The sequence below is a fragment of the Asterias rubens genome, chromosome 2, assembly GCF_902459465.1.
Source record: "Asterias rubens chromosome 2, eAstRub1.3, whole genome shotgun sequence".
In the NCBI taxonomy this organism is placed as follows: domain Eukaryota; kingdom Metazoa; phylum Echinodermata; class Asteroidea; order Forcipulatida; family Asteriidae; genus Asterias; species Asterias rubens.
Genome location: NC_047063.1, coordinates 20,417,792 through 20,440,522, shown reverse-complemented (window position 1 = coordinate 20,440,522; position 22,731 = coordinate 20,417,792). Strand labels below are relative to the sequence as shown.

General features: G+C 39.7%; 3 protein-coding genes across 6 annotated transcripts in view; 1 reads left to right on the top strand and 2 right to left on the bottom strand.

Annotated features, from left to right (window-relative positions):
• Positions 1-5,891: 5,891 nt before the first annotated feature.
• On the bottom strand, positions 5,892-7,021 carry LOC117305324 (kappa-type opioid receptor-like). Its single transcript, XM_033790187.1, has one exon. The coding sequence runs from the start codon at positions 6,870-6,872 to the stop codon at positions 5,892-5,894; it is 981 nt and encodes a 326-aa protein (XP_033646078.1). The 5' UTR covers positions 6,873-7,021.
• Positions 7,022-10,009: 2,988 nt separating this feature from the next.
• Positions 10,010-22,731, top strand: part of LOC117305920 (alpha-aminoadipic semialdehyde synthase, mitochondrial-like) — a 52,443-nt gene continuing 39,721 nt past the window's right edge. For 2 of the 4 annotated variants that reach the window (XM_033790809.1, XM_033790805.1), the window contains exons 1-2: positions 15,578-15,641; positions 20,156-20,439. In XM_033790809.1, coding sequence (XP_033646700.1) covers positions 20,191-20,439 — 249 coding nt within the window. In that variant the 5' untranslated portion in view covers positions 15,578-15,641; positions 20,156-20,190. Of the gene's footprint in view, positions 10,443-15,577; positions 15,642-19,100; positions 19,118-20,155; positions 20,440-22,731 lie in introns of those variants that run through there. The other 2 variants (XM_033790808.1, XM_033790807.1) reach the window with 2 other exon arrangements.
• LOC117305966 lies at positions 10,434-17,675 on the bottom strand. The gene is made up of 2 exons (XM_033790815.1): positions 17,592-17,675; positions 10,434-13,407 (listed from the first exon to the last, which is right to left on the bottom strand). Exon 2 carries the CDS (start codon positions 13,397-13,399, stop codon positions 11,165-11,167), a length of 2,235 nt encoding a protein of 744 aa, XP_033646706.1. The 5' UTR covers positions 13,400-13,407; positions 17,592-17,675; the 3' UTR covers positions 10,434-11,164.

Below are 22,731 nucleotides of genomic sequence, written 5' to 3'. Positions count from 1 at the left end.
TGTAACTTCAACGGCTGATGGTTGCACTTTGGTATTGTCACTATTTAACTCGGTTCCATTGTGTGCTGTCTGCTATACCATCCAGACATAAATTTTCTCGTGAATATTTCATTTGTGTAAAGACTATTATAAGTTATCACACGAGCACGAGTGGAATACGAAAAAATATAGCGCTTCTGCGTCCCATATCCAACGAGGCCGAAGCATAGATATAGAATATTATACAACAATTTAGTGGCTCAGAGTGGAATGGGAGGAATATTATCGCAAGGTAAAATTTGGACTGTTCCATTTCACGAGGCGAAGCCGAGTGAAATGGAACAGTCCAAATTTTACCGAGTGGTAATATTCCTTCCATTCCACGAATTAAAGTCACTCAATATTTGTTTTATATAACTGACATATAAATCCCTGTCATAGATGTATTTTAAAAGTATAACATTATGAAAAATCATATAGCGCCGCGTAGCAGCAACAATGCACAAATTTAATAGCAATCGGATCACAACCTTTTGCACAAGTGCTCCTATGTTTTTAGCAGCGGCGCGGCGGCGCTGTACTGCTCAAAAACATTGGGAACAAGGATGATCCTAACTGTTGAATGGGAAATGCTATTCCCCATGAGCGCATAGGTCTTTTTGATCGCCGGTGCGGATGGGAGTAATAGTGAATGTCACGTGAAGTAAGTTCCACCAATCAAATGACAAGGATCTGTATGTCAGTTTCATAAAATTAATTATTATACAAATATTGAGTGGCTTGAGTTGCTGCTGAAAGATGGAGATGTTATGTACTTCCCTGAGGTTTTCAGGGAGTGAATTCCAGAGCCTGTGTGCTGTAAATTTTGTATATAGCCTAGTAGTGAAAAGCCACGTATACACGTATATAATAAGTTGACTCGGTTGAGCTATAAAATGTGTACCGCCTCTTTCTTGCAAATAATAATAATTAGCTGATTGAGATTTATCTTCAATATTTGAGATGTCGTGTTTTGCATTTTGCTGAGTTTGCTGAAACTTCGTCATCCGCCCCTCTCTCAAAATACGGGCAAATCGTTTCGTTGCAATTTACCCAGTCAATTGTTCACCGAATTCCTTCCCTTATAAGTAACTTCAATTTATAAAGAATACTTACAGTTCGCTGAGGCGTTTAGGGTGTGGTGCGGGGCTATGCTACAATGGCAGCGTTTGACTCAAATCATTCCTGCACAAGAAGCGACAGCGGCAAGACGTGTTGTGAGTCTTTCGTTCTTTCCGTTATTTTTGAGCTATGTTCCGTCAACGAATCTAATGACAATAGCTCCAGGCTCCATGCCACAGCCCGACGAAACCCGCTAGCATCATTCCATTGAATTTCCAGTAAGTTGCACATTATAATTATTAAATAATGGGAATTGCTGTACTTGATACTATTGTACAACTGGTTGAGGGTTGAGCGTGTAAATTTTCATTGCTAGTCAATAAACATTGTACAACTTGTTGAGCGTGTAGATTTTCATTGCTAGTCAATAAATATTGTACAACTTGTTGAGCGTGTAGATTTTCATTGCTCATCCATTAATAGTGTACAACTTGTTGAGCGTGTAGATTTTCATTGCTCATCCATTAATAGTGTACAACTTGTTGAGCGTGTAGACTTGTAATGCTTATCATTTTGATAGTTGCATTATGAGCATGTGGACTTTAGTTTGTTCCACTAAAAATCAGACCGTTTCCTGCAGACAACAATTTCGGATTTGGCATTATAATTAGCAATGTGGTAAAATAACTATGTGCCAACTTGACTCTATTTCTAGGATCCGTCAGATATTTCTGGTGATGGAACTAATGTAAAGAACGGTCATTTTTTTATCAAAAAAAAAAAATGCATTTACATTAAATAATGATAACGTTACTTTAATTTTCAGCTGGCATATCCATCGATGTCTCCCAAAGTCTAACCCTCTGGTAATAGACACACCCGTCCTTACAACCTGTTAAGGTACGACTAATATTCCTTGTGTTTTCTGTAAATTGTTTTTAAAATAAAAATGTCTTCAGTTATGCACCGTCACAGATATATTGAGAAACAAATTGTATTCGACGAACGGTTTTCGTCTCTAACTGCAAGGTTCTGGAAGTGACAAAATTCATTTATTCAAAATGCATTTTTTTGAAGAACTATATAAGAGTGAAAATACAATGTAATAATTGTCTGTATTAGTTTATCCACTCCATTCAGTGCGAATGGAACGACACCATGCCCCACTGTTTTTGCGGTAGCCTTTTTTTAATGCCATATAATAGACTTTATTCTTACCGCTGTTATGCCTTATAGCCTTTATTACCTAAAACCTTATACTTTAATTGTAGCATTGTAGTTTTGCTTGCTATTAACCTAATAGTTGGTTTGCCCGTACATTTTTTTATTAAGACCAATTTGAGTTTGCTTGGATATTTTGAGAGAGTTGTTTTCAACTGGTAATAATTATAGGTTTTCTCGGTCAATTTCGGAAAATGAGAAGACAATTTAATTTTCATGCGTTCGAATAAACGCTAATAATTTGCCTCTCCGGTTTTTACTGCGCGTTTCAAAGTCAGAATTCGGTCATTCAATTTCGTTTTGAGGCATTCAAGTTCATAGCACACTCATTCTTGTTCATGACACACCATCATCATTCAGTTTAGCAAAGCTGGTTCGACTACAAATTTTGCTGATTGAATCATTTTCAATTTCGTGAAGAGGCAATCAATTTCGCTACGAGGATTCAAATATATGACTAAAGAAATACGAATAAACCAGGTAGAATAAAGAAACCTCAAAGAAAAACTCTGCAAATTTGAATGCAGCTTTGATGAATTGTTAAACTGAATGATTATTTTGTTAAGTCGAATGACGTAAAAGTACATTTGACTAGTCTTAAAAATAAAATGAATGACCCTTTTCAGTAGCATTCGATTTCGTGCGAAATAGAATAGGCTTGTGGTTAAATTGGCGGCTCATTTTCCGAAATTGACAGAAAAAAACCTATTTATGGAGTTTCCGAAACCTGTATATTTTATCGTTGCGTTGCCTGCCACTTGGTTTACAATGTTGTAATAAAAACATCGTAGAAACTGTCACTTTAACGCCAAGTTAAGCTGAACCATGCCGTGACACATTTTAATATTGTAAATAAAATCAAACTGCTTGAAAACTAGCAGATATAGGATTGTGAAGGTTATAGGCATGAGGTATTTTCTTCCACGGTAAAACAAAAAAAACTGCCCCCGATACGCCCACCTGGTATTAACTGCCCACTTTTATATCCATTTCACCCGCCGTCGATTTCACTGAACTTTTAAGACTGTAGGACGAGTCGCAGCCTTTCACTGTATCATGTTAACCTGAAGATTGGTCCTAAATTAAAACGAGTTACTCGTCCTAACTCTCGAATTAGGATAAAATCGTGAAATCGACGGAAGGTTCTTCCAGACCCGGTGTCTGGTCCGGAGCTGTTAGTAAAAAAAAATATCAAAGTGGTTAGGATTAATAGCTCACTGGACCATCTCCTTGACCATACTTTCAGGGGAGTAATAGGGGATTGTTAAAGACTCTTAGGGATTAATCCAAGCTTAAGGTTGTGTCAAGATATTGTTTGATTCCATATGGGTGGATTTCTCAACAAGTTAAGACCTGTGTGAAATCGACCCCTGGCAGGAGGGGAGCCATCCTCGTGGACTCAAAAACAATGGCGCAAAAGGGAACATCAAAGTTGGGCCAGTACACTCGGTTGCTCACCTTGTTTCAAATCCATTATATACTTTCGGCAAGCAGTATTGTCCAAGTCCCACACTTCGTGTATTACAATTTATATATAAAATAACAAACCTGGGAAAATTTAGGCTCAATCGGTCACCGGAGTCGGGAGAAAATAACGGGAAAACCCACTCTTGTTTCCGCACGTTTCGCCGTGTCATGACATGTGTTTAAAATAAATCCGTAACTCTCGCTATAGAGAATTGATATTGTTTTAATGTTTTCTCAAAAAGTAAAGCATTTTATGGAGTAATATTTCAAGGGAATTCTTTCACCATTACCTTCTGCAAACCCTGTAAATTATTTGGTAAATCTGTGTTTTGGTTTTTTTTTTTTCCTGTACCGAAAGTGTATAATGGCTTTAGGAAACCGGGTGAGATACCAGGGGCGATTATTCACCGTGGAAGAAAAGATCTCACGTCTTATACACAGTTCGGTATTAATGAATGGTGGGAGAGGGGTTCCTTATTATTGAGTTAGATATCAAACGCTGGTGTTGTTCAAACTTGAAAAGCTACAGGGGCCAACTTCATAGAGCTGCTTAAGCAAAGAAATTGCGTAAGAGCGAAAATAGCTTGCTTATTGTACACATGTTACTGGCAAAAATTTCACGCGATATGCATTGCTTGTTCCTGGTATTTAGCTGTTGTTTACTTAGCATAACAATTGAATGGAGTCTTGGCCGGTAATCTGATTTTACTAAGCAGGGATTTGTTTGCTTAAGCAAAATTTTGTGTTTAAGCAGCTCTATGAAATTGGGCCCAGCTCACATCGACTCGATCAAACCAACGATTCGTCCTCGTTCCTGTTTGGTCAGTTCAGCCACCGTTGCTTCGTTATCTCGAAACACCTTTCCCTGTTTTACCATATCAGGGAATCTGGCTTAAAATTCATACCCCATCTCTGACCTCTTGGCTTTGTTATTGATACTTAATGCTGATGTTCATCGCAATCCATTACTCAAACAAGTTGCTTTTGCAACTTTTGAAATTCGACCTTTAGCCACTCAAGTGCTCATATAATATTCGCCAAAACAACATCGTGGCATATTTAAAGAGGTGTCAAAATGTGAAGACAATAACTGTGTCGGATAAATTTATTATTTTTTGCATACTATTTGAGGTTCCGATATATCTAACCATTTGCAAGTGTTTAGATACTTGATTGGCGCAGTTTACCTACCAATCAATTAATAAATATACATTGTTGGTAAACAAACCGTGCTGGTTGAAATGGCTGGGGATCTTTTTGGCAGCGACTTTTTTACGACCTTTTTTTACGCAGCAAATTTTTTTTCTACAGTTTCTGCGTTCAAAAGGTCATCCCCCTATAAAAGAAGCCCACGACGCATAAAACTAACTACGGTTAGATACATAATGCACAAGTGGTAAGTTGGCCATAGGCCTTCTACACAAGTTAATTGATTTGTCCATGGTTTGTCAATAGAGGGGGGTAGCCTTTTCTCAGCAGATTTACACAGCCATTTTTTTCATTGGAAATTGCAAGAATGCACCGCCAGAAATGCATTCAGTATGTTTCTATATTACAACTCAATACTTGTCGTTTAGGGAAACAGATAATCTACTTTGATCACTTTGATAACCATCAAGTGATTTCCCAAAACGTTCGATTTAATTATGACGATATGTTCATCTGAGGTGAGACGTCATCCAATAGATCTTTCTTACAAGAACACAATAATGATTGACTGGTTTCAAAATGGCCCCGGCTTATTCGTTTAAATTACATACCAGTAGCGGCCATCACTGTTCCATTTGGTCTGAAATTCTGCCAAAGTAAATAAAGCAGCGTTGTACACACCGCTGTTCAACCTTGCTTGATTGCAGTTCAAACTCACCGCCCCCCCCCCCGACTCCAGTCGTGACACCTGTGTCTTTCAGCAAAAAACGATGATGCGTCGTCCTTCAGATGGGACGCAGAGCCTTTGGTCCTGTGTGTCGTGTGACGCACGTTAAATAACCCAGGGAAGTTATCGAAAAGATGGAGGTTCGCCCCGTAGTTCCCGGTGGTTTAAATGCAGCATATTGCACAACAGCACCTTGTTAACCATAATGGTGCTTAGTTCATTTCAAATTAATCGTGCCACTTACATTTCAAGTGTTAACTTGGTTTGATACATTATAGGACAGAGATTGTTCTGTACCGGAGTTCTCGGTCTGTTCCCGAGCACGGGAAAAGATCCGACGTAGACCTTTGCGAAACTGACGGTATTTCAATGCGTAAATGAAAGGGTTGACGCAAGAGTTAGTAGCTACCATGGCAACAGAGAGATAATAAAACCATTCTGTCAGTGTCAATTGAAAACCAAGATTAAACATAAGAAAGATGACCTGGTTGGGTGTCCAGCAGATCACGAATGTGATGAAAACGATCAGGAGCATCTTGAAGGTGTTGCGTCTGGCCCGGAGGAGGGAATTGGCCATGTCTGGTGCGTTTGCTCCACCGGGAAGATGTGCGGCTGGTGCCGGGCCGACACGGGCCGCTCCCCGCTTCATCTCCTTACCGATGCGAATGTAGGCGAATAACATCATTCCTACGGGTAAGATGTATTGCATAAGTATAACTATGATCCCCATGATGTTGGATCCGGGAATAAGATTTGGAACACATTGGCCGTTTTCTTCTCGAAAAAGTGCGAGAGTGTAGATGTTCAAGCCAAACGCGAGAGCCCAAAACACTGTTAATGCTAAACCGACTTTGAGACGAGGCCATGCGGCGAGTACTGCCTGGTGCTTGAAGGGGTGAACGATGGCCAAGTACCGCTCCATGGTCAACGCTAACAGGTTGAACGTAGACATCACGTACAAGAAGAAAAGAATGAAAGGAGACCAGACATGACAGATGAACCATCCGAGAGCGTTGCTAGGGATGGGGTCTGGTACCATGACTTCACTATTCAAGAGAGCCATCGTAGAACCCAAGAAATCAATCACTGCCTGGTGGAAGATGAAAGTGTTTGTACGGGTTTGCATGGCTGGTATTTTCAAGATGACAAAACAGACCAGAGCATTGCCAAGGATTCCAAGAATACCTACGATGGTCTGGTAGATTCGCAAAGGAAGAATTTCCTCCATTTTTCTCAAAATCAGCTGTTAAAGTCCGGAAATGGCTTTGCTTTTATTATCGTGTAGTAATTCCGTTGCTCACCTGCAGATGTGATGATGCAAGAGACTGCTTAATAAATCACTGCATAGGCGCAGTTGGTCAATATAGTGTCTTCCGAACCCAGATAACAATATTGTTAATAAATTATGATGTGGGTGATGCGATATAACAAAATTAGGGCGCAGGTGATTGTTGATCAAAATAACCCGTTTTTATTATTATGAAGTTAATTTTTTCCAGAAGATAAAGGAAACAATTACAGCGGCAGTGCTCAAAAGACTAACTCCTGTTGACTAATGCATCTAAGAGAAGAAATAGACGGAGATCTTGACTTTCTTAAACCTTCTACTCAAACACTTTGACAACAACCATTATAGGAATGAATCTGAGAGCATGCAAAACCTATTAATCTGATTAGATTCAACATTCCACTTTGAGGTTCGGATGAAAAAGGAGTTATATTGCAGCAGACCATTGTATTTTGCATATGGGGGTGTTAACATTACAAATATTATTTGATAGCATTATTTCTTAAATTCAACAATGCATTTCTGATGAGTAATTTCTGGTATAGCGATTGCAGCTTGGTTCCTTCGGATACCGATGAAATCAATTAAATGAAAATATAGAAGGATTTTCCGCAAAACCTGGCTGTATTTAGTAGAGGTTTTTACCTGGGATTAATCTGGATTTCAATTGCGGTGCTTTTCAAACCTACATTTTTAAATAATGTGTTTAAATAATGGGATATACGAACGTTCATTATAGTGGACACTATTGGTAATTACTCATAATAATTATTACCATAAAACCTCACTTAGTAATGGGGAGAGGTTGATAGTATACAAAATTGTGAGAAACGGCTCCCTCTGAAGTGACGTAGTTTTCGAGAAAGAAGTAGTTTTCCACCAATTTGATTTCGAAACCTCAGATTTAGAATTTGAGGTCTTGAAGTCAGGCATCTGAGAGCACACAACTTCATGTGACAAGGGTGTTTTTTCTTTTTTTCATATAGTCATCTCGCAACTCCGACGACCAATCGAGCTCAAATTTTCACAGATTTGTTATTTATGCATACAAATATGTCATATGTTGAGAAACACTAGGTGAGAAGACTGGTCTACAAAATAGTGTCCATCGCTTTAAGTGCCAATTTACCGTTACGTTTTTTACAGACTCCACTTTTTAATATTGACGGGGAAAAAAATCAACCCTTTTCAATCTGAAAAATCATAGGCGGGAAAAAACTTAATAAAGAAAATTTAAAAAACGTCAAGAGAAATAACGTCCACGTCTTTAATAAGCAACTATTCACAGGCTACCAGTTTCAGGCAATATGAGAAGAAACGAAAACATATTAATATTTTCCAAATGCTGTTTTCTTGTGGAATTATCAGGAGAAAGATATTTTAAAAGTAGAATACAATGATTCACACAAAAATGCCACGAAATTGCACGGTTTTCCCGATACGTGGTGATCCAACACGGCACGCCATTTTGTGGAGTCAAATCTGTGACTCACTAAATGGCCGACCGTATTTTAGTTCGCAAAGTAAAAGGATAACCACCCAGTTTCGAGGCATATTTGTGTGGATCATATTATTCTATTTTTAAAACATCTTTCTAACCATATTCCAACAAACGGTTACAAACACTTGTTTATTTACCAACTCGCCCTACCCAAGCGGTGTGTCCTTGGAAAGGGTCACATTACAAGTTCTTTTTTTTGGGGGGTGGTAGTTTAAAAATTATGCAATTAGACTTGAGTAACTTATTAGATATGAGACGATTGCTTGTTTTGTGAAGTTCTACATTCAAATTATTCATAGCCACATCTACATTGTCATGATTATAGTAAGTTCGTATCGTCTGCAAACAAACAGAATGAGATCAAATCAGAAGAATTACAAATATCATTTGTAAATAATAAGAAACCATAACGGACCTAGTACCTTGTGGAACCACACCAGAAATTAATTTATACAATGGGGTTGGTGAATTACATTAAATGATTTGCTTTCTACTTGTCAAATATATATTAATGGTTGATTTAATTATTATTATTATGCATTTAGGTACGCTATTTATTAAAACCATATCACAGCGCTTACATTATAGAAAGAGCAAAAAATGAAACATTATACATACAAAACAACAATACAAAATCAATTAGGAAAGAGGTATGTTTTGAAAACCCTATTAAACACATCCACTGATGGAGCAGATTTAATATAGGAGAGAAGTTCATTCCACTCCTTAGCTGATATTACAGTGAATGTACGATCTCCCGCCTTACTACGAGTCATGTGAAAAGTAAGGCGAAATGGATCTGCATTGGAGCGAAGATTTGTGCCGCAAAGGTCGACACAACTCAAGACATTCATTAAAATACACTGGTGCCTGATTGTGGAAGAACTTGTAAACGGTTTAAAGAATCTTAATACAATCCTCTGTTTAATTGGTAACCAATGAAGCAATCTTAGAAGAGGCATGGCATCATGACGGCGATCTATAACCTAAAGATAACACCAGCACCCCAGTTCTGCTGCCGCTGCCCGTGTCATGTCAGTGTAATTATTGTGTCGTCGTAAAGACTAAAACTATTTTTCATGCATAAGCATGTAATCTAAAAAATAAAACAACCAAAAGGATGACATCATTCAAAGTTTTTACAGAGTTAGGAAAATAGAACTATTAGTTAACAGGTTATATTTAAAAACACAAAAAAACTGTTTTTAAGACAGAAAAAAAAATAGCTCTTGCACCAGTCTAAGGGTAATCCCCGAACACTGGTGTGTTCTAATTTTGCAATGAAAATAACATAGTTTACAGTATCAAAAGCCGCAGACGGGTCCACGAAAACACCAATTGAAATGTGTTTATTCTCAACAGCTTTATGTCTTTATTAAAGGTAGTGGACACTATTTGTTATTACTCAAATAATTATTAGCATAAAACCTTACTTGGTAACGAGTAATGGGGAGAGGTTGATAGTATAAAACATTGTGAGAAACGGCTCCCTCTGAAGTGAAGTAGTTTTCGAGAAAGAAGTAATTTTCCACGAACTTGATTTTGAGACCTCTGATTTAGGATTTGAGGTCTCGAAATCAAGCATCTGAAAGCACACAACTTCGTGTGACAAGGGTGTTTTTTCTTTCATTATTATCTCGCAGATTTAACAGATTCATTGGGAGAGGCATGTTACAAACCTGGAGCTCTACGGTGGACTACCGAGAGTTAGCACCAAGATTAGGACAAGAAGGCTGAAATTAGCAGGTCACTGTCTCAGACATACTGAGCTGGCAGTGAGCAGGCTGGTGCTATGGGCCCCCTACTCAGGGAAGCTGTTCCCGAGGCAGAGCACAGTCCACCTTTGTGGACACCTTGTGTCGGGGCTCTGCCCCTGGCCTACGACGGGAAGAGCTGCGTACAGCGATGGAGGACCAGGTTGGAGGGCCATCATCCGATACTCCGTATCGACTGAATGGAAATGAATTATCTCGCAACTTCGATGACCGATTGAACTCAAATTTCCACAGGTTTGTTATTTTATGCATATGTGAAGACTAGTCTTTGACAATTACCAATAGTGTCCAGTGTTTTTAAGTACATTCGTAATTGCTAATTTAGTAGAAAGAGCATTGTGCTCTGAAACGTACACCATGTCTGATGAGCCTAAATGGCAGTGCTCTAAATTCGAACAAAGGCGTGGTTAACGGAACCTATTAATAATTTATTATGTATAATATTGTAAATACTACAATAATACTGCTCCCCAAATTATTTTACTATTAGATATAATGGTCTAAACTTTGTGTAACTCTTCGGTCAAGGCGACCGCGTTCAAGCGGTCAAGGCGGCCGCTACCCATGCTTTGAATGTTAATTACTTATGGAATCAGACTGATTTGTCAGTGTAATATATTTAGTCCATGGGCCAAAATTTGACTTATTAGTACCACCTGAGGTGCCAAGCAATCACAGGGTGGTAACTTAGTGGTAGTAAATGGCTACTCTTTAAGCCTGGTCACAATGAGCTAAGAAAACATACACTAAGCTACTCATTTGGAGTTGCTTTCATATGTTTTTGTACTACGAAGCATTTGGCACCATTTATGTTTTGCCACCTCAGGTGGTACCAATATCTGATCTGGCCTATGGACTTGTGTCGTCCGATAGAGTAAAACTATTTTTTATGCACAAGCAAAGCTAAGAAGCATGAAATAAACTTTACCCCAGGCGTGGTTAACGGAAGCAACCAATTATGGTCCCTTTAAAGGCTGGCATGTGTATTTGGTGGAAGAGTCAGCAGGAACTTGGCACTCCAGAATAAATGTGTTTGCCGCTAGAATGTTAAGATGTGAATCCAAATGAAAGGTACAACCAACGTCATCGCTACCTATTTCATAACGTCGGAAAGTGATGATGAAGATCTGACCAAGAGCGCGGGAGATCACCGCTGGCAAGTAGTTCAGTATCATATTCCTACCGTACGGAACCATGGATAAAATCGATTCTTCCTCAATGACGATAATAACAGGACTCTCGCAACCTCTGAAACTGACGCGATCCACAACTCGGCACTTAGACCCTGATGCGACAACCTCTGACATCTCTTGCGTTGAGTGGTTATCATCATCGGATGTTGGCGAAGCATCTACTGGGATTTGTAACGTTTTACACGCCTTGCGCACAACATTCATTAGGAAGTGATTTATGTCGAAATCAGTGTCACCCAAGACAAAAGAAACAGATGATGGCTCGATGTTCTTAAGAAGCCCCCATATATACTTCAGTGTATGGGTAAAACGAGGTTGAATACATGTGCAACTCAAAGGGTCAGTGATTCCACAGGAGCATTTCTGTAGAGGGTACCACCGAGGAACACACCCGTCAACTGCGTTCCCACTTGCTGTTTGGTAGGTTCTTTTGTCCATATGACTAGGCTTCAAGGCCTGGTAAAACCGAAAACCATTCCGCGTCATTCGCATACACCTGGTGAGCCATGATATATTAAAGTATGGTGTGAGTGCATTCTCAATGGGATCTACGTACCCCGTAGCATTCGTCGCAAAGTACCCTTCTAATGATATGGATATCCAGAAAAATGTACATGGGTATTGCTCACAAAGATCTTTAAAAGGTATCCAGTCCAAACTGAGTACAAATGGGACCTCGTCCCACATGATGTGAGCTTTTGGGTGCTTTGATAGGACGCCTCGGGTGAGCTTTGCCATCAATGCGGGGCTGAAACACACAGAGTACGGATCAGTATCAGGGAAGCAGTAGAGGACAAGATCAGCTATGGACATGATCTTGATGGAAGGTGACATTGGCTCAGAGAACAGGTTCCGGAATTGTGACACGAGATGACTTGGAGAGCGCAGCAAGCGACCTAACCCATCGTTACTCGACAGATTCATACTTGTACACGATACAACGAAGACGATCCCTTGCAATCCATCTTCACTTGTTACTATCTTCTCGGCCTGTTTGGCTAAGATCAAAGACTTCCCCGTACCGTAATCTCCGAAGATGACTTGCCGTCGATTGCCAACTCTGATTATCTCATTCTGTTGAGGAGTCAACAGAATTTTCCCGACCTTCGCACTAGTTTTCTTGATGGCGTCTGGCAGAGTTCGAATCCGTACAACGGACGCCAGTCCAACGTATCTCCCGCACAATTCCTTGTAGTTCTCTAAGCCAAGGCTTTCTCCTGCCTGGAACCGTTTCCCGACCGACTCATTAAATTCTGTTGGCGACTCTAAATCTTCACTAGTCAGCACTTGTATTTTGTGAGCGTCACACATACCCATTATACTTAAGTGATCGCGTGTCAGGTTAGGCAGTGCAACAAAGCCAACAACGGGCACCGTTGAAATGAAGTCTAGGTCAGCATTCATCTCGCGGAAGGCTTTCTCATCTTTAGTGACTTGTTTGAAGGCACTTTGTGTCTGCCTACGCATGGTTTTGTCGGCGCTGGTTGTTTTAACACTCTTGACTTGAACGAATGTAACTCCAGTGTTTAGGTGAATCACCATGACGTCATGCTCGCCGTCAATTGTTGTCCGTTTCTTACTCCCTGTTTTCACAGCTCTTAGATAGTTGTGCATATCATACTCACTGAGAACAAGCATGCCTTTCCGATGTTCACAGCCCCACGCGTGGAAACATTTTACAACCTTCTCCACGGCGTCTTTCTGGAAACGATGTGTGACCTCTTTCTCTGGTACTTCATTGTTTGGTTTCAAGTCGAGATTCCCTGTATTTCTGTAAAAGGAGGCAGCAGGAACCCGGTAAGTAGTATAAGATAAGTTTGGGTAGTGGTCTTTAAGGTAAGTCGTTGTTGCGTCTTTGAAGGATATCGTCTCTCCTGAACTGTGCAGAGTTACACTCAAATCCTGGGTATCCAACGGGTCAAGATGTTCTACCACGGGGTCCTTGGCAAAGCAAGCTGGGCACGGCACAGACTGGACGGGTTCAATGTTTGAAGCCATGATTGTAACTACAGAGAGAAACAAAATAGAACCAATTAATTAACAGTCAAGAACATCTGTCGATGGTTTGTACCACGGGGACAAACTGTGACATCCCATGTTTACAAAAGAGCCATAGAGCCTGGATTTCCTGCAGGCACGATTTGTACACAGCCCATTAGAAGAAATCATAACATCTTATAATTTATGGAGATTTCACTGTCCAATTCAACTTTTGGTATGATGAAAGGGGGCACATCTCAAAACCTGTCCAGCTTTTACTTTCATAACTGTTGGATTTATGTGGAAATTATGACACAAAATGTCAACTTTCCCATAAAATTTTGACCAGTGCAGTACCTTGACTGCCGGAATACCCAAAGAATGTACAAGGTCACACTTGTTGTAAAAAAGGTTTACATAGTCTATATTATGTATAATATCACTCTTTTTCATTTGGGTACAAAACATCTCTGAGCGATTTCTTCTGACGTGTATGTTGATTCAGAAGAAACAAAAGTACATTCAACTTTTATTCCAGCACAGATCAAAGGTCTGTATCCCCCCTTTATTCAGATGGGCTTTTGTTCGTCTGAATTTATGGTAGAAATAAGAAATATTGAGCCCATATGTAAACTAAAACAAAAAGTTGAGCTTCCTCTATTAGTACGGTGTTAAAGGGCAATTTGTCCCCCACACACGCTCTGTGTGTTTGTCCCTCATCCTGGGCTGAAGGAAGTTGATTTAAAAAAAAAAAAAAAAAAAGGCAAAATACTGCTACGCAATAAACCTCTACAAATCCCAGTCATGTCACTACTCCATTGCTCTGTCCTTTGGATGGTACTTAAAGCTGTTGGTCCCATGTGTTGTGTAAACGCATGTAAAAGAACCCAGTACACTTATCGAAAACAAAATGGGTTCACCCCGGTGTTCCTGGCTGGATTGGCAGCATATTGCAATTCACTGGAGAGATGGTGAGGCAGGCGAATTTATGCAGCAGTATATTCTTACTAATAAACTTGTTTTCATAACGCAAGTTATGCACTACTTTCGTGAAATCGGCTGCTGGAGGATAGACACTGGCATTTTGTTTTTATTATCGATGAGCTTCATGACTGGAATTTAAAATGTCACCCACCCCTTTGGCCCAAGCCCATGTGGACAACATCCAACGCAGTATCCAAACTTTATGTGACCTGACATTAGATGAAATAAACATGTCATAGCTTAAGCTCCGGGTCATCGAAGCCACGAGAAAACTGAATATCTTTAGGTTTTTAATTATTTCAAACATCGAGTTTTGGAATCTCGCCAGGTAAAAAACATTGCTTTCTCTTTTCTAAAAGAAACACTGTAGAGACAATTAATTAAGAACTCACTCCACGGAAGTGAAGTTAGTACGAGATTGGAAGTTCCCTCGATCCACTTAAAGCAAAAGCAGTATCCCAGCCGATTTCTCACCCTTCCAGCCTTCCATTATGGTGAGCAAGACATTTCTTTTTAAAACTGAGAAGTCTCCCGATTTCAAAAACAATCTACTCGGCGGTATTATACCAATTTAACACGGCTTGAAAGAATATAAAGCATGACAAGTTCGCAACAGAGCATATTATAATCTAACCAGCTTAAAGGCAGTGGACACTATTGGTAATTACTCAAAATAATTATTAGCATAAAACCTTTCTTGGTGACGAGTAATGGGGAGAGTTTGATGGTATAAAACAATGTGAGAAACGGCTCCCTCTGAAGTGCCATAGTTTTCGAGAAATAAGTAATTTTCCACGTATTTGATTTCGAGACCTCAAGTTTAGAACTTGAGGTCTCGAAATCAACCATCTAAACGCACACAACTACGTGTGACAAGGGTTTTTTTCTTTCATTCTTATCTCGCAAGTTCGATGACCGATTGAGCTCAAATTTTCACAGGTTTATTATTTTATGCATATGTTGAGATACACCAACTGTGAAGGCTATTCTTTGACAATTACCAAAAGTGTACAGTGCCTTTAAACCTTCGGCCATTATGCCAACCAAGGCTGTTTTTTGTTTTCAACGCAAGAAGGTATGGGGACTGAATCTTCCCGCACCACGGCGGGGAACAGAATCTCGTCAACATTCACGCCCCCATCATCAAGCACCAAACAGTCGTCAGTCAGTAGTTATTGTTCAACGCTGGTGGCGCCCTAAAGTGATGACGCCAAGCGCTAGAGAAAGAGCATGCAGCGAAAAAGCAATCAGGAGTAACTCGGCGGTGTGGTTGTGTGTGAGTAAAGTTTTGTACTGTAGGTCGACATATGTGTCCATTTAAGCATAATATTAAAACAAAATGTGTATTTTGAACTCGGTTTTTAGTGGCTGATTGATACACTATTGGTTATTGTTTGTACGTGTCCGTACGTGGTTTGGACACAATTAGTTAGGAAGCTTGTTGATGGACTCTGGAGGAGTCACTCTTGATTGGTTGGTTTACTGGGTGTGTCGAAGGAGTGGCAGTGGCCAGTCGCAGGATTATTTTATACTTTGTATTTTTGGATCAGCTGATCTCCTTCATTTTTATGCTTCAGAAGTTGTACTTACACCTGGAATTGTTCTAACCATGGTGTAATTATCCTCCATGTTCAAACATACGTTTACATCACACGACTATTAGGGGAAAATCAAATGAATTTGAGTGTGAATTAACTTTCTCAACGATCTTTACAACTTTTTGTTTGAAGCGCACACACAGTCCCATAAAAATTGGTCGGTTTCCTCAACCACTTATCATTAATGGTACAATTTAGTGCAACAATTGCAGTAACCCTCCTCCCGAAGGCGGAGTCTGCAGTCGAGAGGAGGGTTACGTTATCGCAACTACAATTGCAGGAGCAATTTAGTAAAATTTACCCTGAACTGAAAGGATTGAAGGATTCTGTTTCACTTTCACTGATGTCTGATGTCAGTGATGATGTGTTTCATAAATAAATTACGTGGGAATATAGTACTAGTAGTAGGTGACACAATTGGTAGTTCGTCAGGACTACTTTTATTGTGGTCGTGGTGGCTCAATTAACAGAGTAGTTGAAAAACTGCAGTCGAGAGTCAACTTTGAGTTTAAAAAGCAATCAATAGTCGCGACCTCAACACTAGTTGCCCAGGTTAAGCTAAAGACAATTGTGGTCGGTGTTACATTGCTTTTCTCTGAAAGAAAGCCACAACTTGGGCTGTAGGGAAAGCAAACACTGCGAGAAAGTTAGTTCACATCACCCCAATACTCTATAAACTACACTGGCTACCTGTCAATCAGCGAATTCAATTCAAAACAGTCATACATGTTCTCAATTTCAAGGCACTACATGGTTCAGCTCCACCCTTCATACACAATCTCTTGACACACTGTACAACTAGACCAGGTCTAAGATTTATCAGCAATATGCTCCATGTTCCTCGAACTCGCCTGGCCAGTTACGGGGACAGGACTTACTCCAACATGGCACCAAGATTCTGCAACTCACTTCCGGAATACCTCAGACATATCCACAACATCACTCTCTTCCAGCAGAAACTCAAACTACACTTGTTCTTGCTTGCTTTCCAACATCTTGACAAAACTTGACCGGCGCCTTTGAATGTTTTTAGTTTTCAGTAAAGTGCGCCTTATAAGTGCTGTAGTTTATTATTATTATTATTATTATTACTTCAGTAAGATTCCAATTTTGTCTTTTTTTGATCGTTCTATCGCAGGATTACCTGAAGGCATGAGCAGTCATCCAAGAGGACCTGATGGAAGCCTCCCTAATACTTGGTGTCAAGCAGGTGCCAATACAGGGTCAATAACAATGTTGAAAATTTCTAGTGCGCCATGTCTGTAAATGCTGGCGCAACAAACAAGAACTCTGCTAATTTACATTGAGACAGCAATACAACCACGGTTGAATAGAAAAAAATAATAGTTTTAAGTATCCTAGATCCATCCTCTCGACAGTTTATGTCCTTTTTCTATAATATACAGTGAGTATGGTTGCACTTTTGGTCGTCAAAGCTCACATCGGTCGAGAATGTCAAAATTTCGAAAAGGAGTTCACGGTACTAGCTCGGTGTAGGCCTACACGGTACATTCTCATCGAAAGCCGCCCCCCCCAAAAAAAAAAAAAAAAAAAAAGTTTACCCCGGCCGCCTCACAACTGAAAACATTTGGGGCCTACACAATACTGATAAACAGAATAAAACTTACCAATCTTGAATTTCTCCCTAAAAAGAATAGGAAGAGTCAGTCAGCACAATTATTTCACAGTATCATTGGCTAGACCATGGAGGATTATGCTATAATACATGTATACATGTATAGCTAACGCACCGTTGATTGCGAAATCACAAAGTGGGAAAACCAGCGGGAAAACCCATGCTCTATATATATATAATATATATTTTTTTGCCTCACTGCGTAGTCTTGGCCCAAGACGATAGTGCTCGATATTGGATAGTGTACTTTGCGTACGCTCAGTTGTAAATTGCTAAAGCGCGCCCTCTTGCGGTATGATTAAACACCTCCATGACCCCACTATCCTTTAATTTTCCTTGTGGGGAGTCGAGAACATTGGAGAACTGAATGCGGTTTGCTTTTCGCAATCGTCAAAATGCGGTCGCCAGAGTGCAGAGAATCACAAAACAGTAGTTTGCTGGGGATGGGATGGCAAGGGATTGGGACTTGAGTCAAGTCTAGTTTCACAGGAGCTTTTTTATTCTATAGAGTCACTTTTGCAGAGAGGATAATAATCTCCAGGAGAGGGCCGGCGCGCGGAATGATGGTTCAACCATGGTTCAACTAAATACCGGCAGAAAGTTCAGAAACCGCATTGGAAAAGTCACCTGGCGGGCTCTTTTCAAAAGTTGCGTCTGGCTGGCGGGCGGGCTTGTTTATAACTAGGATGGCGGCTCTCTGTATAATTAATTGAAATTGGCTCCGCCTGAGTTTTTGTTGCCAACCCTGATATAAAAACTATGAAAACAGATTTTAACTAATTGTTGGCCTACACAAATATTCAAACATTGTGTTGATTTTGTAAATAAAATAAAAACTTAATCAACAATTATGGGTAGGTAGCCTATTTTTTAGAAATCGTGAATTAATTTTGATTAAAATATCTGTTCATACGGTTAAAGGCAGTGGACACTATTGGTAATTACTCAAAATAATTATTAGCATAAAACCTTTCTTGGTGACGAGTAATGGGGAGAGGTTGATGGTATAAAACGTTGCGAGAAACGGCTCCCTCTGAAGTGCCATAGTTTTCGAGAAAGAAGTAATTTTCCACGAATTTGATTTCGAGACCTCAGATTTTAGAACTTGAGGTCTCGAAATCAACCATCTAAACGCACACAACTACGTGTGACAAGGGTGTTTTTTCTTTCATTCATATCTCGCAAGTTCGATGACCGATTGAGCTCAAATTTTCACAGGTTTGTTATTTTATGCATATGTTGAGATACACCAACTGTGAAGGCTATTCTTTGACAATTACCAAAAGTGTACAGTGCCTTTAAACCTTCGGCCATTATGCCAACCAAGGCTGTTTTTTGTTTTCAACGCAAGAGGGTATGGGGACCGAATCTTGTCAACATTCACGCCCCCATCATCAAGCACCAAACAGTCGTCAGTCAGTAGTTATTGTTCAACGCTGGTGGCGCCCTATAATGATGACGCCAAGCGCTAGAGTAGAGAAAGAGCATGCACCGAACTCTTCGGCGGTGTGGTTGTGTGTGAGTAAAGTTTTGTACTGTAGGTCGACATATGTGTCCATTTAAGCATAATATTAAAACAAAATGTGTATTTTGAACTCGGTTTTTAGTGGCTGATTGATAAATTATTGGTTATTGTTTGTACGTGTCCGTACGTGGTTTGGACACAATTAGTTAGGAAGCTTGTTGATGGACTCTGGACTTTGGAGGAGTCACTCTTGATTGGTTGGTTTACTGGGTGTGTCGAAGGAGTGGCAGTGGCCAGTCGCAGGATTATTTTATATTTTGTATTTTTGGATCAGCTGATCTCCTTCATTTCTATGCTTCAGAAGTTGTACTTACACCTGGAATTGTTCTAACCATGGTGTAATTATCCTCCATGTTCAAACATACGTTTACATCACACGACTTTTGGGGGAAAATCAAATGAATTTGACTTTGAGTGTGAATTAACTTTCTCAACGATCTTTACAACTTTTTGTTTGAAGCGCACACACAGTCCCATAAAAATTGGTCGGTTTCCTCAACCACTTATCATTAATGGTACAGTTTAGTGCAACAATTGCAGTGACCCTCCTCCCGAAGGCGGAGTCTGCAGTCGGGAGGAGGGTTACGTTATCGCAACTTCAATTGCAGGAGCAATTTAGTAAAATTTACCCTGAACTGAAAGGATTGAAGGATTCTGTTTCACTTTCACTGATGTCTGATGTCAGTGATGATGTGTTTCATAAATAAATTACGTGGGAATATAGTACTAGTAGTAGGTGACACAATTGGTAGTTCGTCAGGACTACTTTTATTGTGGTCGTGGTGGCTCAATTAACAGAGTAGTTGAAAAACTGCAGTCGAGAGTCAACTTTGAGTTTAAAAAGCAATCAATAGTCGCGACCTCGACACTAGTTGCCCAGGTTAAGCTAAAGACAATTGTGGTCGGTGTTACATTGCTTTTGTCTGAAAGAAAGCCACAACTTGGGCTGTAGGGAAAGCAAACACTGCGAGAAAGTTCCATATTTCAGCTTCATGTATTTTTCAAGAAATCTTTCCCTCATCAAATTGCAGATCTTGAATTAGCGCCATACTAAAAGACATTAAGGATGTTGCGCGCAAAGCCCGTCAACCTCGTCCGGCGGCTTCTGCAGGGACCCTCATCGCATCACACCAAGCAATGGCGTCACTTCAGTGTGCAGGATCAAGATGCTCCAGTCATGGCAATACGCAGAGAGGATTATGGGTCTCAGTGGGAGCGTAGAGCACCTCTTAATCCTCTGCAGGTCAAGTCATTCGTTGATAGCGGAGTAAAGGTCCTTGTGCAGCCATCCAACCGAAGAGCGTACACAATGGAGGTATGTGGGATTCAGAGGGGGTAGACCTTTCTTGTGCTGGTTGGTTTTTCAAAGAGTTATGCTAAAGTATTTGGATCCCTTGCATATGTTTGTTTGTTTGTGTGTTTGTTTGTTGATTTATTTCCAAATATCACAATAAATAACCGTAAAACAGACAAGAAAAAAGAACAAAAGGTGAGAAAAAAACCTAGGCTATAGATATGTGAATCATTAGGCCCTTATAGTTTAGTTGAAAGGCAGTGGACACTATTGGTAATTGTCCTATTGGTATTGACCTGTCTTCTCACTTGCTGTATCTCTACATAATTATGCATAAAATAACAAACCTGTGAAAATTTGAGCTCAATCGGTCGTCGAAGTTGTGAGATAATGACAATAGAAAAAACACCCTTGTTATATGAAGTTGTGCGCTTTCAGATGCTTGATTTCGAGACCTAAAATTCTAAATCTGAGGTCTCGAAATCAAATTAGTGGAAAATTACTCCTCCCTTTCTCGCAAACTATCTCACTTCAGAGGGAGCTGTTTCTCACAATGTTTTATACCATCAATCTCTCCCCATTACCGGATTTAAGAAAAGTTTTATGATCATGATTATTTTGAGTATTACCAATAGTGTACACTGCCTTTGAAGGATTCGGGTACTTTTTCAAAATGTCCACAGATTTACATTAAACTTACAGGGTTTGAAGATAATGATAGTGGAAAGCTTCCCTTCGAATATTACTAACTAAGGTTGTGTAGTTTTTGAGAAATGAGTAAAACAAGCCACAAGATAATTTTGGTCTCATGAGACCAAAATTATTTTAGCATGTAAAATCACCTTAACCAGTTATGTTATTATACCAAAACCATAGCATAACTGGTTAATACGATTTTACATGCTAAAACTGAGTCGAAAATTATTACTTTTACTCATTTCTCAAAAACTAAAGCACCTCAGTTAGTAAAATTCAAGGGAAGCTTTCTACTATCATAATCTTCAAACTGTGTAAGTTTAATGTAAATCTGTGGACATTGTGTTTTTTGTTAGAAAAAAGTACATATACCCTTTAAAACATCTTTCCAATCAATCCTTTCATAACAAAGGCTTTTTAGCTTAAATTTTCCAATACAAAGGCAATGTGTCCCATGAAATCGATGGTAGACATTTGTGATTAAATCAAAACATACCTGACCATAAGGGAGGTGCTGCAGTCTGCTGATAATGCACATTTTGAGAAATTATTCCATTCCTTTAAAATTGGTTTTATACAAACGGGTTAAAAAAAAAACTCCGAAATATTCTGCATAAAATGTTTCGCAGATTGTCTAGATTCCAATTACGAATATCTCAAAAACTTGACCCCCCCTATTTGGGAAATGGAATTTTCAAATAGTTTTAATACATCTAAATATAGGATTAAAGCAATGGAACAGTTCCATAAACCCAATATCCTTTAAGGTTTTGTTGGGGTCTTTGAAAGGTGAAGTATACATTTGGTTTTTGGAAGCAAAGCGTTCAATGGGCCATATTTTTGACCGCGTGAGGGCGCTCTCAATCACTTTCGGGGGTATATTCATAGACCTTATCGCAAATACCAATGCGCAAGCGCAGACTGTTGAATGAGGTGCATTGTGGGGTATATATGGATCAAATTTGGATACCAGCTAGACCACAATGCACCTAATTCCAAGCTTTACGCGCGCGCCCCGGTATTTGCGAAAAGGTCTATTCATACACAAAACAGTTTTTAAAGATTGGAACACATTATAACCACAGACAGCCAATCCATCACAGACAATAAGACTTTTAAAGGAGCCGTTATAATCCACCTCTAAAGCAAATTGACACTACGGCGCAACAAAAGTGACAGAACGCCTATTAATTTGTGCAGGGCGAATCCCGTGTACCCCCGGAAGTGATCAAAATACTATTTGTAGCGCGTTGCGCGGTCAAAAATAAGGGGCATTGCTTTAATCCGTGTAGATCATGTAGATACACAGCAAATATTAACCTGTGACAATTTGCATTTCAAAAGGTGATAGCATTTCACAAATCTGGAGCCAAAATTCTATGTCCATGGAGCAATTTATGTCCATGAGGGAAGAATCATCCTTATTGGGAACACACAATCTGAGAAGTGTTACTTGACTTTTGTAACAGCTTTCTTACCGGTCTTCCTCAGAGCACACTAAATCGTCTCCGGTCAGTATAGAATAGACCGTATTGAATATGACGTCACACAGCTCAAATATCTGACCTACAGGATGGCGTCTGTGCGTGTGCGTGCGTGTGCCGAAGAAATCAAACC